At 47.0% G+C, this 22,649-nt stretch overlaps 1 protein-coding gene across 1 annotated transcript in view; it reads left to right on the top strand.

Moving 5' to 3' along the window:
* Positions 1 to 380: 380 nt before the first annotated feature.
* LOC142761758 (retinol dehydrogenase 11-like) overlaps positions 381 to 22,649 on the top strand; it is a 57,821-nt gene continuing 35,552 nt past the window's right edge. Inside the window, exons 1-3 of the mRNA XM_075891739.1 lie at positions 381 to 656; positions 11,353 to 11,512; positions 13,312 to 13,462. Coding sequence (XP_075747854.1) covers positions 11,497 to 11,512; positions 13,312 to 13,462 — 167 coding nt within the window. The 5' untranslated portion in view covers positions 381 to 656; positions 11,353 to 11,496. The remainder of the gene's footprint in view (positions 657 to 11,352; positions 11,513 to 13,311; positions 13,463 to 22,649) is intronic.

Below are 22,649 nucleotides of genomic sequence, written 5' to 3'. Positions count from 1 at the left end.
TCAGTTTTGCATGCGCATGTGACACGCACGCATACAAACGCAAGCACGAACATACATGAACTATAGTTGAACCCCCCCCCCCCCCCTTATATCGTCAAAATTTTCTGGCTACGCCCATAGTTAGCTTTAATGCGTGGAACACTATCAAAACTTGAATTAATCTTTTTTTTACCAAGTTTTATTTATAGGACCAGGATTGCATTCTATGTCACCCCTCACGTGCAGGAAGCGTCAAACATGCAGTGCACACTTGCGAACAGCTTCAAGGCGCGAAAGCATGAAAAGAAAAAAGATGAGCTCATTGAAAGCTGCTATCAGGTAATTTACCAGGGCAACTAACTTGCAGAGTGACAAGACAGATGTGTAAGGCTTTCGTTGTTTCACCCATCGTACCTCCGCGCCCCCAGATGAGATACTGCCGGATTACTGGTAATATCGTTTTCAAGGTTGATGACGCCATCGTCGCCGCTGCACATCGCTCATACTCCAGGGGGCGTTCCATGCGCTAGGTCAGGTACACGCAAGCTGTTGGGAACAGGCGCGGATCCACGGCAGGGGCGGCTTCGCGGTTTCCTCCCAAGGGCGGAAAGTCGTCCGGAGGGCCAACCACCGACGCATCGGCCTCTAAAATGGCGAACTGTGGAGCGACAATACAGGTGTGTAAGCCTTTCGTTGTTTCACTCTCCGTGTCCACCTACTTGAGAAGTTCTACTGGAAAGAAGCCGAAGTAAAAATCCCCATTGCACTGCTAGCGGTTTATGTAGGGTATCCGTCGTCCTCAGTAACATGCTAGAACATAACACCGATGAAGCCGTGTTTAAAGCAGTAAAAAATACTAAAAGGACAGGCAAACAATGGACAGTTTGTGGAAAAGTACGAGGAACTACATACATAAAGGCAAAGGAAAAAAAAACATTTGCTCGTATGAACCGCTAACTACAACATTGCTTCTATAGAAGTTGACGATGCAGGCAGAAAATAGAACAAATTGAAGATCGCTTGAGCCTCGCCTGTAAGAACAGAACGCAATAGCGTCATCGGGCCCCGTTCGCTGCACCTTCCCAATCTCTAACCTGGATTCGCTTCTCGATTCCCGAAGAATTCTCGACAGGATCAACGTCGGGAACTACAGACCTACGTCAGCTTTGCCTATATTTTTCAGAGCCCTCGAAGAGATGATTTACGCCGACTACATAACTTTTTTTCTTCAATCACGTAATCATGTGCGAATGCCAAAATGGTTTTACGCAGGGCAGGTCAACTGCGTCTGCGCTCGCGGCACACACACAAAAAACTTTTACTCAGAAACATAAAAGCGGGAAAGTTAACTCTTGGCATCTTCCTTGATTGCTATAAAGCATTTCACTCGCTCTATCACAGCACACGTTTAACAAAACTAGAACAATATGGCATGAGTGTTCTTTACTCACTTTTGCAGCCGTATTCCTCCGATTGGCAACAGTGTGTAGTTATCGATGGTTCTGCGTCATCTTTATTATAACTAAGCGGCACATCTTGGGGCCCTTTTTATTTAACGCGTCCGTGAATTAATTACATTTTATTGACAAGTGTACGAATTTAGTTTTAAACGCGGATGAAGCTAGACTGTTTGTTTCATCTGGTATCAAATCAGACTTGTGTTCCTGAACGAATAGGGCACTGTCCAAAGTGCTCGAGTGGTCCTTGTGCAACAGTCTACTAATCGATGTGAAAAAATTAAAAGTTAATTAAATGTTTAGAATTACTGGCGCCACTTCAACAACCAGGAGTCGACCGTACGTGCAGCAAGAGGCATTCACAATCGTACTAAAGCAAAAAGAGAGAAAATATTTTGTTTGGACCGACCTGTGCAAGCAAAAATGTCCGTTATGCTTTCTAATAGTTTTTTTCGAATACGTTTATTCTAGTTTCTATGAAAAAGCGAAAAAACGAAAGCGAGACGCACTGGCAACCCCAGTTTTGATGCCACGCCACGATCGCTTTAAAAAAGCCCATACACCACTTCCAATGTTTTTTTTTACAGCGAAATCTGTCATGAGTTAACAAAGTGGCTGACTGGAGCATAGTCGGTTGTGTATACTTAAGGTTAATAGCGCGAAAATACCACACGATGGACAGTAAATAGACCGGACAAGCGCTGACTTCCAGGCCCATGTGCTCAAATCTGGGCGCACGCCGAAGAACCCCAGGTGGTCAAAATTTCCGGAGCCCTCCATATGGCGTCTCTCATAATCATTTGGTGGTTTTGGGACGTTAAACCCCACATATCTATCAATGAGCGCTGACTTCCAAATAAAATTTTATTGACAAGAAGGCTACTATATATACCCGAGTGAACAAAAAAACTGTGGAAAAACTACAGATGCAAAGATACGAGCTAACATCATCACTGAGCCTGCTACGCAGACCTTCGCACCCCAAAAAAACATAGCCCTCTTTCTGACAGAGCAACTGATGGCTTGCTTACGCGCGCGCTCCTTTCAAGCGCCATCTGAGCAGCCTCATAGATTACACGCTCGGCCTCTTCTTTAATCTTACCGATAACTGTTGTCCTTTCGAACTGCGGAGTGCACCCACACGTGCTTACGTGTAGCGCCAGGAAGCCATCTTCTCCATTACGAACGTTATTAGCGTGTTTCTGTAAGCGATCGTTCATGCATCTGCCCGTCTAGCCCACGTAGCATGCAACGTAAGACAATGTGACCCATGTTGTGATCTCATAACAGCTTAAAAAAAAAAAGCTTTATGAGATCACAACACGGGTCACGCGCTGCGCCCTTGTTGTCCGCCGCTGCCGGTGTTCGTAACCAATGTCACACGAAATAAGAAACAAAAATTCCAAATAAAAGAAACACAAATAACGCACTGGGATTTGAACTAGGGTCCACTGCGTGCAACCCAGTATTCTGCCGCTGAGCCACGCTGGTGCTTGGAACTCATTCGAAAACTTGCCTTAGGCAGGCTTGATGTCTGGAAAGGGATCGCGTTAATAGGAGTAATAAAGCGTTTTAGAACAGCAAAGGAACAAGCAGTCGTCGTAGAATGCGAATAGCTTAACGAGTGGGTCGTCCAATGGTGCAACCCTTTACGAAAACTTGTTCTTCACCTGTCACATGCCCACTTCAGGCGTAATACTTCATCGTCGTCATCCATTGCATGAAACACGAAATTCGCACAAAATTCATTGCAAGTGTTTGGCGGATACCAAGCCTTTCCGAAGAATGACGAAGGGTAGCAAAGTGAATACCGGCTGACTACACAGAAATTGATGATTTATGGCGTAGTGGGTACCAAACAAGTGTGTTTTTAGCCTTTACCCAAAGAGTGTTCAGAAAAGGCTTTGAAAGGCTTCTCTTTGAGCTTTTCCTGTGACTGAGCTGCGCGTTCCGCGCAGGCATGGCAATTTTTTTTACAAACGTGTCAAGCAAACACGCGCGTCGTGTGCAGAATGCTCTCGCGATCAATGATTCTACGTCTGACAGCGTTACGAGCCGCCGGCGTGCCACGATTTCCAAGAAACAATCCCTCCACCTCTCCGGGCCTTTCCGAACTCCGCGTGACGTGCAGTACGAATCTTCTATGATTGGTCAAGCAAAAGCCTACGACTTCCGGTTGGTCTGCAAACTGCGGTCCGCGCTGCATGTTGTTCTTCGTGTTACGCGCGTGCATGCGCGCGCTTGCGAATCAGCTGCTGCTGCCCGCAACAAGGTTCCATACCGGCACGATTCATATAAGCACGGGTCGGCACGGCAGCAGCGGTTCGCGGAGGGACAGAGTCACGGCAACCGGAAGTAGATTGTTTCGAGCAGCGCATCGGCGATGACGTTTGCCGCGCGGAATGGGAAGGGGCGCTCGGAGATCGGGCAAAGCGGCTTTGAGAGGCGATTCCAATGGAGGGTAGCGAAGTGTAGTCATCACCACGTTTCGACAATCAAGCGCGTCTAACTCTGCTATCACGGCACCATTTCAAAAAATTCTCACGGCTCCGTGGTCATTGTGCACTCAAGCACAACTCCCGCATTACGACTGAATTTAGACCTCTGGGTAGTTTGGGGGCTCTTCAAGGTTACATTTATTCAATCATAGGCCTGCTCGCTTCACTGTACTTTTTGCAATAGTTCTGGCCAAAGGCATGGGCAGAAATTTTTCGGGGAGGGGGGGGGGGGGATTTTTGATTTGAATTCGGGGGGCCAGGCATACCAATGATCATTTTGCGCTGTGGCATTTATGGCGAAAAAAAAAAACATTGCGGGGGGAGTTGGGGTCACAGGCCTGGTGTTCCACGCCCTGGCTTTGCTACAGATTCTGGCGAGCGCCACTACACAATGATGCAGTCGGCAGCCATGCGATGGCTTCATTAGGCCATTAAAATCCTAAGCATTTGATATCGGTACTTGGACCTATTCTAAAATAATTTTACCTACCATTACAGGCTTAGTAATATAAAAAATAGGTACATCGAGGGCCCATTTAAGGTCCTTTTAAGCTACCCTGGAGTACGTATAAACAGATGGGTAAAATGTCCCATGAGCAGAACCCTGATGCCTCGAAGCCACCTTAGGTGGGTTTAATGCCATGCTACCGAGTGCCACCAAACTCCGACGGGACGTAGGAAGACGGCAACGTATGGCTGAAGAACTAGCTATAAGCCGAGGGTGCGCAGAAGCAACGGATCGGACTCGGTAGCGCAGCGCAGTGATCATCTTTCGCCGACCGACTGCTCTATCATGCGGTACGATAACCACGAGGACACGAATTCACGAATTGCAGTGCAGAAGTGCTTCAGCGACTCCAACGCATAGAAGAAGCATGCATAGAAGACATTGGTTCAGAAGGCACCACTTGCAAGGGGCATGTGAACGACACACCGGTTCTTCAAAAGGAAAACGTACCACGTGAGTTGGAGCCAAGCTACGCAAAAGTGAATGCCAGCATGCTCCATCAGAGAATGGCTTTTATGTTTATACGGTTCTTCATGTTCATCCCTGACCTTTCTGGTCCTTTGCAAAAGCCCTTACACCAAGTCTTGCCCTGGCCCCTACTCACCACAATGTACTGTGGGAATTCATATATTTATACGAAAAAGTGCGAGAAGACAGTGTCATCATTTCCGTATAAAATTAATGAACCAGTTTCCTCATGGAGCGTGCTGGCATTCCCTCGTACGTATAGCACGGGCCACAGCTCTCGTGCTCCGTTTTACTTTTGGAGCACCTGTACATGGAACCAATCTTGAAATTGTGCAAGATGGTATTCACTATCCTGCAGGATGTCTGAAGAAGACAAGGTTGGACACCTTTTCAAAGGTATAGCTTATGAAGACGTAAACAACTTTTTAATTAAAAAAAATTAAGTGTGAACTCTGTGTCCGACGTGATGCAACTTTGTCATTCATTTGAATTCCTGAAGATACGACAGATATATACGAAATTCGCACACATCTCTTAGGTCTGTTTCATATGTGAGCGACTGAACGGCGGTGTTTGTTGCGGTGAGCGGCACCAGGACTCACGGACGCGGCTTGGTTTCACGTGCACATCTTTCGCGCGGGGCGCGCTTCTGCGATGCGCAGTGATGGTTGTGGAAAGTGCCCGTCCCACGGCTTTGCTTTCTGAGAGTTCGCTTGTTTTGGTGCGCTTGCCCCGCCGCGGTGGTCTAGTGGCTAAGGTACTCGGCTGCTGACCCGCAGGTCACGGGATTGAATCCCGGCTGCAGCGGCTGCATTTCCGATGGAGGCGGAAATGTTCTAGGCCCGTGTGCTAAGATTTGGGTGCACGTTAAAGAACCCCAGGTGGACTATAATTTCGGAGCCCTCCACTACGGCGCCTCTCATAATCGTATAGTGGTTTTGGGACGTTAAACCCCACATAACAATTAAATCAATGAGATACGCGGCTGAAAGAGTGTATCCTTACATTGTAGATTTCTTACACAAAAAATCCACCTATATGGTGCAAAATGCTGCATTCTTTGAAGTCAACGCTTCAATGAAAAGATTTTCCCCATCATCAATTTTCTCTTCAGCATATCCGCGACACTCTCTTTTTCCCTAGGAAATCATGTCAACCAGGAACTGTGAGTCATTCTCATAACTAGAGTTCACCGGCATGTGCAGACACTGACTTACGCATACAAGCTTTAGAGCGCATTTCATGTCGTAGGCGATGGTCATGTGCACGGACGGACGCACAGACGGACCAACGCGCGGACGAGCGCAGGGATGGACGAATGGACGGATGCACAGACGCATGGACGGACAGACGCACGGATGGATGGATGGGCGCATGAACTAACGCAGAGACGGACGAACAGAAGGACGCATGGACGGACGGACGCACGTAAGCACGGACGGACTGATGGATGTTTCGCCCCGCTTATCATCATCCACTCCGTGGATATGCTGTGACACCGCTTTAATTGACATGCAATGCAATGGAACTGGCTACTACGACTACGACGACACGTGACCCACGGCGTAAAGGGCTTTGCTTCTTAAATAAATGGTTGAAGGCGCCGGCAGCAACAAGTGCACAACGTGGGCGCACATCTTCGTGCATATGCAGCTTGTGTACAAGGAGCGATTGTGATCAACGCATTTTGTGCAATCCAAAATGAATGAGTTAAATGCGCGTGTACACAGTATGCAAATGAACGTGTATTGCACTCGGTGCACTGGTAATCGCAATTAAGCCGAATCGGAATCAAATTTCTCAACAGTGATTGGCCCGTTCTTAAGAAGAGTCAATCACATCAAGCTTTATCGCGATTGAAAGTACCCATGTGACAGCGCTTTAAGTTATAACTCTTGAAATGCTGAAATGGCATAAATTACGCTGCACAAACATGAAATGCCCGTGGGTTCTCGCGCTTGATATTTACAAGCCACAAGAGTCGGCTTTTTTGGATCTTTCGGGAACCTGAACATCCTGTAGCCATTTCGGGAGTGGTTCGTGCACTGTGGCACGCAACACCCTTGCATTTTGCCCGAGAAAACGCCGTGCACGTGTCTCACTCAACCAGCCGCGACGAGACAGGGAGAACCGAATGGCGGCCGCCGATCTGAAGGCGGCAATCACCCCTTCAAAGAGTGGCTCGAGGAACCCTACCTTTAGAGCCCTCCCAACGCCCCCAACGTGAGGCTGCGCGCCGTCTTAACTACCGATAACGAAAACAACCTGAAGTTTCGAAGCTCTGAGGACCACCAAAATGTGTATAGTGTATATATATATGGCTTGCCGTTAGCACCGACAATGTACGTTCTGTGGTTAGCGCCACGCACTATAAAGCGAGGGGTTGCTGGTTCCCTTGCGCGCAACAGATGCTTTCCTTTTCGTTTTTTTCTTTGCAATCTGTTAGTATTGTAAAGAAGAGGAAGTACTCCGGCACAGAGGCAGCAGCATCGAGCGTGCATCAGCGGCTCGAGCTCAGAAATTGCGGCTGGTGCATCGCCTTCCAAGCATCAACCTTTCTGACGGCTTATACAATGCACCTGTAACGTTCGAACGAATGATGGACAACATCCTGCGTGGACTAAAATGGAAGATATGCTTGTGTTACCTCGATGATGTAGTCTTCGCCCCTAACTTTAACACCCACTTACGTTGCCTTCAGCACGTCCTTACTTGCTTGACTAACGCCTGTTTGCAATTAAACCTCAAAAAATGTCGTTTTGCCATGCGTCAACTGAACATTTTCGGCCACGTTGTTTCCAAAGAAGGCATCCTCCCGGATCCCGAGAAATTGCGAGCTGTTACGGCGTTTCCTAAACCTGCCACCATCAAAGAACTTCGAAGTTTCATCGGCTTGTGTTCGTAATTCCGGCGATTCATCCGAAACTTCGCGTCTATTATATCACCTCTCACGCAACTTCTCAGCAACTGTAAAGACCTCTTATCGTAGTCCCCTGCCTGCGGTGAGGCTTTCACCACCTTGCGACGGCTTCTCACGACGCCACCCGTTCTACGCCATTTCGATCCTGAAGCTCCAACTGAAATCCACACCGACGCCAGTGGTGTAGGCCTGGTTGCTGTGCTCGCACAGCGTAAACCGGAGCATCAGGAATACGTCGTGGCATACGCTAGTCGCACACTTACCAAGGCTGAGAGCAACTACAGCGTCACAGAAAAGGAGTGCTTGGCCATTGTGTGGGCCCTTGGAAAGTTTCGCCCATATCTATATGGTCGTTCTTTTGACGTCATGACCGACCACCACGCACTGTGCTGGCTTTCGACGTTAAGACCCACCTGGCCGCCTCGCTCGCTGGGCATTGAAAATTCAAGATTATGGCATACGCATGGTTTATCGGTCAGGACGGAAGCATGCTGACGCCGACGCCCTTTCCGTTCCCCCCTGTCCCAGAATGCCACAGCTGACTCCGCTTGCGATTCCACATTGTCATCGCTTGACTTTGACACCATTGCTATCGAACAACGCAATGACCCGTGGACTGCGTCTCTTCTCAATCATCTCTCCGACACTTCTGAACTCCCAAAGACGCGAACGCTCCGGCGCCAAGTTCCACATTTCTCGATACGTGACACGCTTCTCTATCGACGCAACTACGCACCAGAGAGACGCAAGTGGCTGCTCGTTGTTCCGCGAACCCTGAGGTCGCAAATTTGTTCCTCTTTCCACGCTGACCCACAATGTGACCACGCAGAAGTCTTCAAGACCTACGAAAGGCTTCGAAATCGTTACTACTGGCGTGGTATGTATACCTTCGTCCGCAACTTCGTCCGCTCTTGTGCCGAATGTCAGCGCCGAAAATCTCCACCACACGCCTCTGCCGGTGAGCTGCAGCCTTTACCAGGCCCTTCCCGACCCTGCGAACGGGTCGGAATAGATATTTATGGGCCACTTCCATTGACTCCGACTGGCAACAGGTGGATAATAGTTGCTATCGACCACCTAACGCGCTATGCTGAGACCGCTGCTCTTCAAACGGCTGCAGCACAGGAGGTTGCCACTTTCCTACTGCTTCATTTTGTGTTGCGTCATGGAGGCCCTCAAGAACTCCTCAGTGACCATGGCCGCGCCTTCTTGTCCGAGGTCATTGAAAAATTGCTCGCTGAGTGTGCTATTGTACATCGCACATGTACCGCTTACCACCCTCAAACCAATGGGGCTACCGAGCGCTTTATTCGTACTCTCGGTGACATGCTATCTATGTATGTGACGCCTGATCACTCTAACTGGGACTTAGTTCACCCATTCATTACATACGCCTATAATATGGCAACGCAAGCGACAACAGGCTTCTCCCCCTTTTACCTCCTCTACGGCCGTCACCCCTCCAGGCACTGCGCCGTGCTCCCGACCGGGTTGCAGAAATTAGGTGCATTTTCTCATCTTCTAACCACTACCACCACCACACCATTGACACCATTCTGCCTTATCGACCGGACGCGTCCGAGTGTCTACCGATCTTGGACGCCGCCAGACACGCAAAAGAATGTCACCAGTTAGCTCGTCGCTTTACCTGCGATGACCAAAACCGGCAAAAAGCAATTCATGATGACCAGACCTCAACTCCCGTTTTTCTTCGGGGTTCTCTTGTATGGCTGTCAGTGCCGCATCGCACACCTGAGCTCTCTTCCAAACTTCTGCCAAAGTACGATGGGCCATATCGTATTCTCGAATAAACTTCGTCAGTAAATTACCTCATTGAGCCTCTTACGCCACCATCAGACTTGCGACGTCGCAACCGCGAGGTTGTACACGTCCAGAGGCTCAAGCAGTACCACTGTTCAACGCCGCCTGCACAGGACTAAGTCGCCAGGAGGGCTCCTTTTTTTTTTTTCGCGGGGCCATCGTGAAGAAAAGGAAGTACTCCGGCGCAGAGGCAGCAGCATCGAGTGTGCAGCAGCGGCTCGAGCTCGGAAATTGCGGCTGGTGCGTAGCCTTCCAAGCCTTCCAAGCATCAACCTTTCTGCTCAATAAATCTCCTTTATAGTATGTATTTCTACGACGTCATATCCGTGATGGAAATACGGCAGCGGAGCCGTGGTGGACCCCGGCTACCCCGGCATAAAACACGTTCCTGTTGAAATTACTTTGAGTGACACATGCACAGCCTACAAATAAACAAACGACAGATGCACTTCGAGTGACACGGCCATGCGTGGACCATGGCGAAAGGAATAGCTGCGGCTCCGAATACCGGCTTTCACGTGCGTCAGCATTTTTGTCGGCTGCACAGAGACGCTTGGTAGATTTCGTGGCTGACGGTTGTCCCGTCCGCAATGTCCTCTCTTCAACGACCGCCCGCCGATCAGGGCACCAACCACGGACTTTTCTGACCCAATCTCTTACTTTTCTCTCTATGTATTTACTTTTCTCTCTAGCTCTTTTAATCTCTCCTTATCCCTCCACTTGTGAACCACCGCTGAGGTGTCGCACTTTGCAGCAGAGAGTGTCCGTGTTCCCTTTTCATTTTGTCCTTATTTAAAATTACTGTCATTGTTAACTCGCTAGCTGGTCAGCAATCCGAGCAGCGGCACCCGTGAATTACAAAAGTGACCCGCAATAACCACCGAATGCACCTGGTGTCGAGATCTGTCTGGCTGAGCAGTCATATCAACCCTAATATGTTGTTTCGCATTAAAACAAATATACTTATAGAAATTTTCGTGAATGAGAAAGACACAACACCCGTTTATCGGGCAAGCTGTTCTATTCTGGCTTCCTTCGTTGTTCTCTTCCTTCTACCCAGCCCCACATTACATGTATATTAGAAAATACTTATTTCGGATAATAACAGATATTTGACATAAATTAAAGTAGTCCGCTGGTAGTAAACTTGCAAGACGACCAAAAGGACTTGTTTTTGGGTGAGGTGGTGCTTACTAGTTTCAGATGGCTGAGGCGCAAAAAAAAAGTGAAACGGGAAGAGAAGAAAACAGAACAGCGCATACGTCTGTTCTGTCTTCTCTTCTGCTCTTCTCGTTTCACGAAATGTTTTTTGCACCTCAGTCATCTGAACCTTGCAGAGGGCATTTTGGTGCGCATGCGTTTGCTGCTTTAATAAATAAATTTTACTAAAAAGTTGCAAATGTATAAAAATATGTTAACATACAATTGGGAAGTAATGTGTAGGATACAATTATTCTGGTAGCATTTAGTATCCGTATCTCAAATGTTTCATGCTCAATTATCTTATATTGTACTGCTACACAATTTCAAAGTATATTTTCTTGGCCCCGACAGCAAGGCGTCAAAGGTTTCTCTAAATACTTTGCGATCGCATAGCTTACAACCTAATAATCGGCACCTGTACAAACTGAAACGTTTTATTTGCACCCGTATACAGTAACGCACAAGTCTGAAGAAATTTTTCTCTTTACTTTTTTTTAGACGTATTCTGCTCATCGCTGCTGCTCTGGGGCTTTGACGGAGCATCTTCACTTTGACGAACATCAGTGGCCTTGTCTCCCCAGGTCGCTTGCTTCAGCATTCCTGACGAAGACTCATTGAACGACGCCTTGTTGAGATTGAAGAATGGGCCTTTGGACAAGTTGGTATTTTATTAGAGAACTTTCTCTGCTTTATCCTGAATGGGCGTGTCACGTGATGTTTTTTAGCGGTCATCTGCAATAAGCCGAAAAACACTAATAATTAAAAAAATAAACGTACTGTTTGGCCACACATTTTGTGAAATGATCTACAAATTTTCTCGGTAAAATTTTCATGTTGCTTCTTTGCTTAAATGTTGTTTAAATAATAGTTTCTAATTAGAAAATTAAACGGGAAAAATAGTGGGACGTACTCTAGGCGATGGTAAGCAACATACATGTGTTCGCATTGTGATAGAATGCGACGGCATATTTTTCAACCAGGGCTAAAGATAGCTGAAGCACGCTTTATATTGTCACGGGATCGTGACGTTGGCGAAGGCAGAAGCCTATGTGTTTAAGGTGCTACCCCTAACCTGTGCGCTGAAAATGAAAGGAGCAAAGTACAAGCAATTCAAGCTGCACGCTGACAGCGGCGAGAACAGCGCCGGCTGCCGAATAAACTTGTCTACAGTGAGGTGCGGAGACAAGTGCAGTAGACAAAAATGCAGCATTGAACATACAACCCTAATCTTTGGTGTGCGGCTTAAGTTTTCGAATAAACTACACTACACGAGTTTTTCGTGTAATCTTAACCGAACTCGCTCAAACAATCGCGAAGCTTCCGAAGCATTCAGGCGCGGTCTGCATCGAGCATTGGTGACAGTTTTTGTGAATGAAACACGAATGCACCAAAATCGGGCCAAAAAACGTGCGTAAGAGTGACAGACCATATGGTAGAACATCGGATATTCGAAAATTGCAGGTTCATGCCCTGTCTGCGGCAAAATACCTTTTCCTCCACTTTTCTTTTTTCACACTTACATTTAATTTGCTGCTAGTAAAATCTCCGGTACGTTTAAGAAACAGAAGTCGTTGCAGTTTCCACTTCTTTCGTATATAAATATATATGTAACGGTAGATCCTGTCGACTTGTGTAACGGACGAGACATGGCGTCAGTCAGAACACCAGTTTATTCTGACCCTTCGTCTTCCGCATCTTCCTTCCCCACATTCACCTGTTTAGCGTCATATATATATATATATATATATATATATATATATATATATATATATATATATATATATATATATATATATATATGGGGAAAAATTGTTTACCTAAGGGCTCGTTTTTCCGTGTTTTGACACAATATTAACATCTAACAGACAATAATGCCAAAGAATGTATAGGGGAAGTTATTAGAACCAATGTAATGTAAATAAGAAAAAAGAAAAGTGGGTGAAAAATAACTCGCCGTGAGCAGGAATCGAACCTGCGACATTCGAATAACGCGTATATATATATATATATATATATATATATATTATGTGTGTGTGTGTGTGTGTGCTTTTAGCCCCCTTTATATGAATATAACTAAAAAAAACGTGGTTGGCACGCACCACCAGGAGGCCTAATTGGCTCAAGCCAACTTAACATCAATGAAGAGGAGAAATGTGGCAAAGAAATTCTTGAAGCCAATTTGTTAACAAGAATAACAAAAGCAAAATTAAATGGGTTTCTCATGTGAGTGCAAGCAATAAACCGATTAGTTTTCAAAAAAAGCAGGCCGAAACATATCACTGGTGTATTTTCGCAAGTTCAGTGTTTTGAGGCTCGCACATGCACGTGCGTGCCTGTGTGCGTGTGCGTGCATGTGTGTGTGTGTGCATGTTGTAATGCACAGAAACAAGAGACAACACTTGCACGCTGGGCCAGCTTGTTCTTATTCTCACTTTGTCTTTCTCGCCTTCCCCCTAGCCCATCGTGCGCCCGTTCCCGAGCACCTACTTAACCTCGACTACGCAGCGAAATGGCTTGGGGAGCTCCAGAATCGGGCTCGGGTGGACGACATTGGCTGTGCCTCATCGATCACTGCAGGCCCGCAGCTACTCGACCCAGAACTGCCACGGTATGTGAAAACCTCTCTGGCGGGCGGTATTGGCTGCTCTTGGGGGCCGTTTGTTGAACTGCCTTGCTGGGCTCACTGTGTTGTTGCAGCTGCAGCACGCATAGCAGACGATCCAGTTTTAGCAGTTTAGGTGCCCGTCTTCGCGACTGCATGCAGGGCAGCACATAAGTACAAGCCCGGACGAGCTGCAGGTCGTGGTCGTGACTGGACATAATAGAGTCTGCGTTGCTGTCACCGCAAACCATGGTTTCGCGTTAACTATAATAAAAGGTGGTATCCAGTGGCTCCGTGTCGGGTCCGCACACGTGAACGCCACCACAGCTGCACTGCACGCTGAAGTTCATTGAAGTTCTTCAATGGCATCTCGCTGCTCACGTCGAGCTGCACGGTCAGCCTCCGACCGCTCAGTGGGGGATTCCATGGCGGCGAAAGACACTTTAACTTTATTTCGCATCTATACGTGGTACTGATAACAGGAACGCAGAAGAAAGTCCACATAACGGCTTGACGAGGTCTGTGTCCTTTTTAGGGGCGAACTCTTTATAGCGGCACCTGTCCGTCCCTCGTAGCTGTTTTAGTAGTGTGTAACAACTGTAACCTTTTGACCTCCAAGGTGGTGCCGGTCAGAGATTTCCTCTGTGCGTTGGTGAGCAATAAAAGATAGTGCTTATTGTACTTGCCAATGGCTGCTAAGGGGAATGAGAGGCTGGAGAATTCGGCTTTTAGTTAACGCGCACGCTGCAAATTTTTTATTGTTCAACAACGCACAGAAGACAAGAAAGGGTTGCTACGTTATACTCGCTGGGCGTAACCTCCTAGGTTTTAGAAATGTTAAGCGAGCGTTGGGCCGCACTGCCATGAATACAGTGAACTAGTATATAGCATGAGCTCGAGGTGGTTAAAGGTGGGAAGTAGACACGAAGTGCAAGCCGTAAGAAAGTGTACGTGTGCCTCCTCTCGTTCAGTCCTTGGAATGTCCGCTGGATGACCGTGCTTCTATATGAGAAATATATGATGAAAAGAAGCGAGATGGTGGTACTTGGAGTGTTGAATAGGTGGACGAATGGACACACGGACAGATGCATGGACGGACGCACGGATGGCTGCATGGACGGATGGACGCATGGACGGACGCAGGAGCGGATGCATGGACGAAAGCAGGGACGAACGCACAGATGAACGTGCGGACGCACGAACAGACGCACACATGGACGGGCGGATGGACGCACGGGCGGCCACACAAACGCACGCATGGATGGACGGAAGCAAGAACGAATGGACGGATGGATGCTTCGACCCACTATTCATCATTCACTCCGTGGATATGCTGCCATTTTTTTTTTGGCAACAAAGAGTAGACGTGCAAAATTAACTGTACAATGCATAAATAGGTTCATGACCCCAGAAAAAAGAACGATCTACGTAAAAGACATGGTTGAACGTAAATCAGCCTAAAGAAACGTGTTTCTACAGCCTTCGGAGAAGAAATGAACAACCCCTCTAAATTAGATAAAAATACGCTTGTATCTGCAAAGTAGAACTGATAGGGTGGAATAAAATGCGACAAAAACGTGATGATAGTGAAAATGTTTATACTTCTCTTGTCGCAATATGCCTTTTTGTCGCGTTTCATTCCTCTCACAAGTCCGAATTTAAAAAAAAAATGCCGCTTTCTTGCACCAAATTAACTAAGCTTTTGGTGTCATAATAAAACAAATGCTTAGGCTGTTATACTGACACTAGAGCAGCGTTACGCACGGATCCGAAAATATGACCGAGTAGAATTCTAGCCCTTTTTGACGGGTCACTAACGCACTGACACTAGCCGCGTAATTTTTCCAGCGCGAACGCTGTGAGCAATCAACTTTTGCACATGAGAAGGCAAGGCAGGTATCAGTATACTTGTCGCTGGAAATGAGCAACAAAGAAAAGTACTTTTTGTGTTAGCTACACAGGTCAGCAAAGTCATAATGTTGCGTTTTGCCCCGTGTCTCATTTTGCCCCACCGTACCCTACCGAGTTCGAAACGCGTAGCTTCACACTATGAACAAAGGAATACGGAAATAATGTACTTAATAAACATAAAAGCATAATAATATTCACTAAAGAATATACAAAAGTGCAAAGACATGTCGCTGTCTACATTTGAAATTAAAAAAGTAACATTCTAATTGAAAACAAGATGTATGATTGTCACATTCACATCTTTTGAAAGAGGAAATAAGGCAATTAAGGAAGAGAGTTAAGTACAGATGGTAAGACTGGTGTAAATACTTCGTGTGGAATAGCGTGGTGCTCAGGTGGCAAGTTCGCAGCACTTGCCACCTGAACACAATGACAAGTGCTGACGACGGGAAGTCGTCAGAGTTCTTCCACGCGGAGCTGCCAGAATGGCTCCATCGACCAGGGGCGCAAGGCTTCTGCAGAGGCTGATGCCATCCACGTCTGCTCGGGACGCATCGATGGCCACTGTGTTGACTTTATTGAGCAAAATGTTTGCACCCTAGGCCAGTGACTGCCGTGATTGGTATCACTAGGCAGTTCTGGCAGTGATCTCGACTTGGGACTTTTGGGCTGTAGTAGTAGTAGGAGTGAAGCGGGAGATGGGAAGTCCAATGGAATCTACGGTGAGACGAACTTCACGAGAGAAGAGGTAGTCGGCCTTTATGATCGTATCAGCAGGCAGGTCCTCGAAGACTGGAACGCCGGCCAGGAACTTGTTTTTCCGGAAGGCTTCCGTTTGGAGATACAGGTCAAGTGCACTGACAGGCAATGCGCAACCACCGAGGACAGGAAGGGGCGCCTCAGGCCATGGCTTGAGGTTGGCACCTTCTTTACGAAGTATCTCGTGAAAGGGAGGGTACCAGAATCCTGGACGAGTGTAAATACCATTTAATCCATGGGAAAGGAGACGTAAATGACTTAAAAATTATACAGGCTGATCAATTTATACACTTTCCATTGTCTACAAGCGATTTACAAAAATAATCACTAATAGAATTAAGGCGACGTTAGAAATCAGTCAACCTAAGGACAAGCAAGATTTAGTACAGGCTACCCAACAATAGACCGCATTCATACTGTCAGTAAGGCGATGGAGAAGTTTGCGGAATACAACCAACGTCTATACATAGTCTTCATAGCTTACGTTAAGGCATTTCATTCGGTAGAGGTATCAGTGGTCATGCAGTACTGCGGAATCAGACCATCGACGAAGCCTATATAAACATCCTAGAAGAATTCTACAGTGGATCCACAGCCACCATAGTCTTCCATGAAAAAGTCCACTGAATGCCAATAAAGGGGGGTGTAAGGCATGGAGACAGGGTCCTTCCAGTGCTGTCCACCGCGCTTTTACGGGAGGTTTTCAAGGCCCTATATATTAGGAGTAGTTAGGGATAAGGGTTAATTGGGAGTACTTTAGTAATCTGCGATTAGTTTGACATTGAATTCTATTAGTAACTCATACGACGAATTACCACTCATGATTACTGAGCTGGACGCGGAAAGCAGAAGAGCAAATCTGAAAATTAAAATACATAAAACTAAAGTAATGTGCAATAAGCTCAGCAGAAAATAACACTATGTAATAGGTGGCGAGACACTGGAAGCTGTAAAGAAATATGTAAAGGAGCTGTAAAAGAGGGGTAGTCACCACGGTAAGGTTGTAACCATGTGCTGCCTTTGGTAGCGCCTGGGCTCATCGCACGTTATACGCGGGCACGATTGAGCCAACTTGTTGGAAGCTGAAAAAAAAAAAAAAACGACCGGGATGCCGCAACGTGTAGCCACCTTCTTGAGGTTATAGCTTCCACTGTGCACATAAGGGATTACCTCCAGCTTAACCCGCTCCCTTTGTGTGCGCATTTGTACTGGCAGCGCTGGCTTTCGACTTCTACAGCAGGGATTGAACCACGAAACTTAAGACAGACTAAGGAAGGCCAGCTTTGGAAAGTCTTTGACACTGGTTGCGAAAATTGCATTATTGTCTTGCTGCGATAGTCTTGTGGCTAAGGTACTCGGCTGCTGACCCGCAGGTCGCGGGATCGAATCCCGGCTGCGGCGGTTGCATTTCCGATGGAGGCGGAAATGTTGTAGGCCCGTGTGCTCAGATTTGGGTGCACGTTAAAGAACCCCAGGTGGTCGAAATGTCCGAAGCCCTCAACTACGGCGTCTCTCATAATCCTATGGTGGGTTTGGGACGTTAAACCTTACATATCAATCGAAAAGTGCATTATTGGCAGACTGAGGGAGCATGCTAATACCATAGGTAAGAGAGGTTATCCACATCTTCCCGTGCACTGGAATGCCTGCGGAAGTGAGCCATGCTTTGCGCAAGCGCTGATTCTCGGCAAAAGCAGCAAGCAAACTGCTAGAGAGTTGTTGGAACCTTTCTTTATAAAAACAATAATGGGTGCGATTGTGTCAGTGGCACTACCATAACTGCGTATTCGAGAGAAATGCGCTTTTGTCGCTGCACGTCGTCATGTGTTGGCTCTTCACGCATGCGTGGAAATGTCTTTGCCTGTACGCTTATCAGACTGTCATTAAACTGTTGGTAGTTCGGCGCTTTACTTGCTTCTCTTCTGCTGCCCCCCTTTTCACGAAATGTATTTTGCGCCACAGTCAATTGTACTTCAGCAATCTAAGCACCAAATCACCCAGAAATAGGTCCTTGTGGAGTACCTTTTACACCCAGTTGAAGCACCAGCAATCCGCTCAGATTGAGGTGAATTTCCTGGGCCCATTCCCAACGTCTGCCACAGGGAACAGGTGGATTATAGTCGCCACTGATTACCTCTCTTTCTATGCGGAGTCTAAAGCTATTCAACATGACACAGCAACAGAGGCCGCTAAGTTCTTTGTAGAAAACATCGTCCTTCGGCATGGCGCTGATGAATCAATGATCACAGACAGAGAAACTGCCTTCGCCGCAGAACGTTCGGAGTCTGTTCTCAGGCTCTGTGATACAGCTCACAGAATAAAAAGTGCATGCCATCCGCACACCAACGGATTAACGGAGCGCTTCGCTAAGATCCTCGCAGATATGCTCCGATTGTACGTACGTCAACACGAAATATGATAAGTGGGGTCAGGTGTTGCCTAGCGTGACTTTCGTTTACAATACTGCCTGACAAGAAACTGCTTGTATGACACCGTTCAGCTTGATCCATAGTCACGAAGTTACGAACACGCTCGACGTCATGTTGCCGCACGAGTGCGACGACATCCATACAGATGCCTAAGAATTCTCTGTGTGCTGAGGAAGTCCGACAGCTTGTGCGCTTGCGCATCTGTCATAAGCAACATCAAGATGAAAATCGGTATGACCCACGACATAGGAGGGAAAAACGTTTACTACATAGAAAAAATGATATAAGGGCTAGAAACAGGTAGGTGGGGCCCCTAGTCCAGAGCTCCACTGGTCTCAGCAGCCCGCCGCGCCTGGTTCAGGAGCACCACTTGGGCCTCCCTTTCCTCGCTGGTGAGCAAGGTCTCCCAATGCTCCATCGTGAATTTTTTCGCCGAAATCTGAGGCGTATTTGCTTTAGCTGGCCTTAGCTTACATTACCATGAAATGTTAGCAAGGGTTGGCTGTCCTCCACACCAAGGGCAAGAACCCGCGTATGCGGTTGGGCGCATCGCATGTTTTAAACGCACATGCGGATATGTATTTGTTTGCAGGTGGTGCCACTCATGCGCTTCTTTTACACTCAGCCGAGAATGGGGCGGTGAGTATTGCCGTCGTTGTCGACGCTGGTGTTCTAAGATATCTCGAGGGGGGGGGGGGAGGAGCCTGGAGTAGCAAACGGGTATCTGGACGAGAGACAGTTGCTCTGTGAGTAATAGCTCTAGCTGCACTGTCATAAGTTTATTAGCTACATCAGGCGACAAACTATGGGCCTGGATTCCAATACGTCAACGCGGGCTGTCTGAAAAGCTGTTAAGACGTTACTTGGGCTATTCAGAGCCGCCCGAGGCTTGAAGAACGTGAATCACGAGGTTGTTCCCGACAGTGATTGTAGTTCCAAGCACCCAAAGCATTAAACAAAGTCGTGCACGTCATGCGGATGAAACGGTACTTATCCAGTTATCTCTCGGTTGCCGTGTGGGTGCGACCAATGCATACGCGTACGCTTCGCCAAGTAGAGTGCTTAAGTTGTCCACCGTGATTAGCCTCTTTCGCAGGGAAGCCTATGCCACGTGCTTGCAGCCAGAAAGCAAGAAAGACAACAATGCAATTATCAATGTGCTATGTGGTACAATAGAAAGGACAAAGAACAAAAACTCGCTTGCGTGTGGTATAAAAAAAAGGGTGACCTGCTGCTGTTGTTTCAATCTCTGCGTTAAGACCTCTGTTTTGGCATCATGGTAATATGCTTTGCAAGAGCTGTAGAAAAAGAGCTGTATGGTTTAACTAGAAGACCACTGAGCCTATTTAGCATATGCTAATCGAGCTTTGAAAGCTTGAAATGTTTTGTAAAGCTTAGCCTCGAGACGGGAACACTATAGCACCCCGCCGTGGTGGTCTAGTGGCTAAGGTACTCGGATGCCGACCTGTGGGTCGCGTGATCGAATCCCGGTTGCGGCGGCTGCATTTTCGATGGAGGCGGAAATGTTGTAGGCCCGTGTGCTCCGATTTGGTTGCACGTTAAGGAATCCCAGGGGCTCGAAATTTCTGGAGCTCTCCACTACGCGTCTCTCATAATTATATGGTGGTTTTGGGATGTCAAGCGCCACATATTAATCAAATCCGCTGCTGACCCACCGGTCGCGGGATCAAATCTCGGCTACGGCGGTTGCATTTTTGATGCAAACAAATATGCTGTAGGCCCGTGTGCTCACATTTTTGCGCACGTTAATGAACTTCAGGTGCAAGGTCGGAATTTCCGGGGCCCTTCACTACAGCGTCTCTCATAATCATATGGTGGGTTTGGGACGTTCAAGCCCTCATATAAATAAATCGACAACACTATAGCACAAGGGTCACCCAAACAAGCCCACGCACATACGCACACACACACATGGTCATCACATGTGTCGAAGCGTAACCATGATACAAAAACAGTATTTCAATATACGCATCCAGATTTTACTCATATTTGAGTAAAATCAGTTAATTGACCGAAATCCCTGCCCCAAATCATCATCAGAAATGACCCTTATATACGAGATATGGGAGCTGTTTTCTTTTGAATGGCAACGTTTGCTGACAATGTGTACGAACTAACAAGCTTTGCTGCTAACGTCAGCTTCTACGATTTTAAGCCAATAAAGCTGGGCTAATTTTGTTTGGTTTTATTTGGCGATAAATGGGTGTGACCCCATGTAATCTAGACAAGGGGTGGAGGCGGGATCGTTTGTGTTTGTGCATAAGTCTTACATGGAGAAAACGGCACGAACACAGGACGAAGGAAGATGACACGAGAACGGGGCTGACACACGATTAAAATTGTAACACATTTTTTCATGCTCTCCAGAGTAGATACACTCGTGGTTTCTTGAACGAAATTTTAAGTCGGCAGTTAACACCCGTCATCTCTTCATCTTCCTTTATCCCATATTCGAGCAGTTTGTTCTATTTTGAGCCATACAGAAGCCCACGTGACATCATCATGGATCGTTGCAGCTAGCATACTTGATTTGTTTGGTACCAAGGGCAACCTGTGACTAAGAATCGTTACCGGCGAACACAACTGGGAGCCTCGTGCCCGTAGAGGACATCGTGGAGGTCGTTCTCTGACGATGGCATCACTGTTCGATGAAGCGTGAAGACGTGGTTCTATCGGTGGCTGTCCAGGGACACACTTCTAACCAGCGTGTTGGCCGCGCCCCTCTTGTGGGGTTTCATAAAATGAAACTCCACAAGAGGGGCACGTGGAAAGTGATGCTCTCTTGCTGAGAGAGCACTGTTCTGACGCATGAGCAGTGCATTTTAAAAGAGCCGCTTCCGTGGCGCAAAAATGAATGGTGGTGGTAAACTCAAACACGCACCTGTCTGCCGTGTGTCCTCAAGTATTGACGATTGGGCGAGTTGGTTTGTCGTACTTGAACTGGCACATCGCATCACGGGAAAAAAATGACCGAGCTGGCCAACACAAGAGGACCAAGCGCTAACTTCCAAATGATCTTTATTGGCAAAGTGCATCAAATATGTAGCCTTGCGCAAGCATGCGATGGCTCTGTCTTATCTTGGCTGAGGCTCAGCTGCTTTTGTATGTTCGCATCAGACTACATACTTGATGCAATTTGCCAGGAAAAATCACTTGGATGTTATTGATTGGTCCTTTTGTGTTGTTCTGCTCGGTCATTTCTTCTTTTCTTTCCCGTTATTTACTATGCCAGTTCAAGTACAGCTATTTTGGTTTTGTGAATTGAAGCTGAGTGACAGTGTTCACAGAACATTTTCTATCGCGTAAGGGCGTTTACCGCTTGGCTTTTGTAAACGTGCATTACGAAGCTGTGTCTAGTCTATTAGAAGTCTGTGAAACAGTCAACAACAGCATGCAACAGCAGTGAATGGAACTTGTCATTTGCGACTACGCGCGAAAGCTAAACATCCAATTAAATCACCTCTAACAATTGATGAGATCTTCAAGAAACAGCGGAATAGTAAAAGCTGTGGGCGCCGTTTCTTGAAAGTCAACTAGCCCTGTGTCACTCTTCACAACAGAATACAGACGTTTAAATAACCGGTCGAATGCATTATATGCGCGTCTTCATAACTGGGACATCCATAGATATTATAAACTGCAGTGCTGTGAAATATAGGGGGTGATTACGTCTGAATGGTTACAACGTGAATATGTCATAGGGCGCGGTCGACCATCTGCGTGTCTCGCAGGGACACCAAATACGTGTGTCTCTGATACCATTGACACCAAATGTTTTTTCAGGGTGCTCCTCGGAAGTGTTTTCCGGGAAGCTGCGTTCTTGTTGTCGTGTGGTGCAGAAAAGAATGGGTGGGTCATCGCCACCGCTCTATAGACATCGCCATTTGGGCCCAAGTCCTTGTAACTAGGCTCAAGTCATACTACACTGCTTCGACCAGACAAGTATAGGTTAGGCACCGAGCATGGTGATACGGAACAGCCGCAGCGGTCTGACTCCACTGAAAACGTTGTTAGTAGCTGAGAAGTGCTAGACTCGCCTACCTCTAAATATTGACTTGCGTCTAAGCTACGTT

The sequence above is a fragment of the Rhipicephalus microplus genome, chromosome 1 (assembly GCF_043290135.1).
Source record: "Rhipicephalus microplus isolate Deutch F79 chromosome 1, USDA_Rmic, whole genome shotgun sequence".
In the NCBI taxonomy this organism is placed as follows: domain Eukaryota; kingdom Metazoa; phylum Arthropoda; class Arachnida; order Ixodida; family Ixodidae; genus Rhipicephalus; species Rhipicephalus microplus.
The sequence above is the reverse complement of the archived record's forward strand: the minus strand, read 5'-3'. Positions and strand labels throughout refer to the sequence as shown.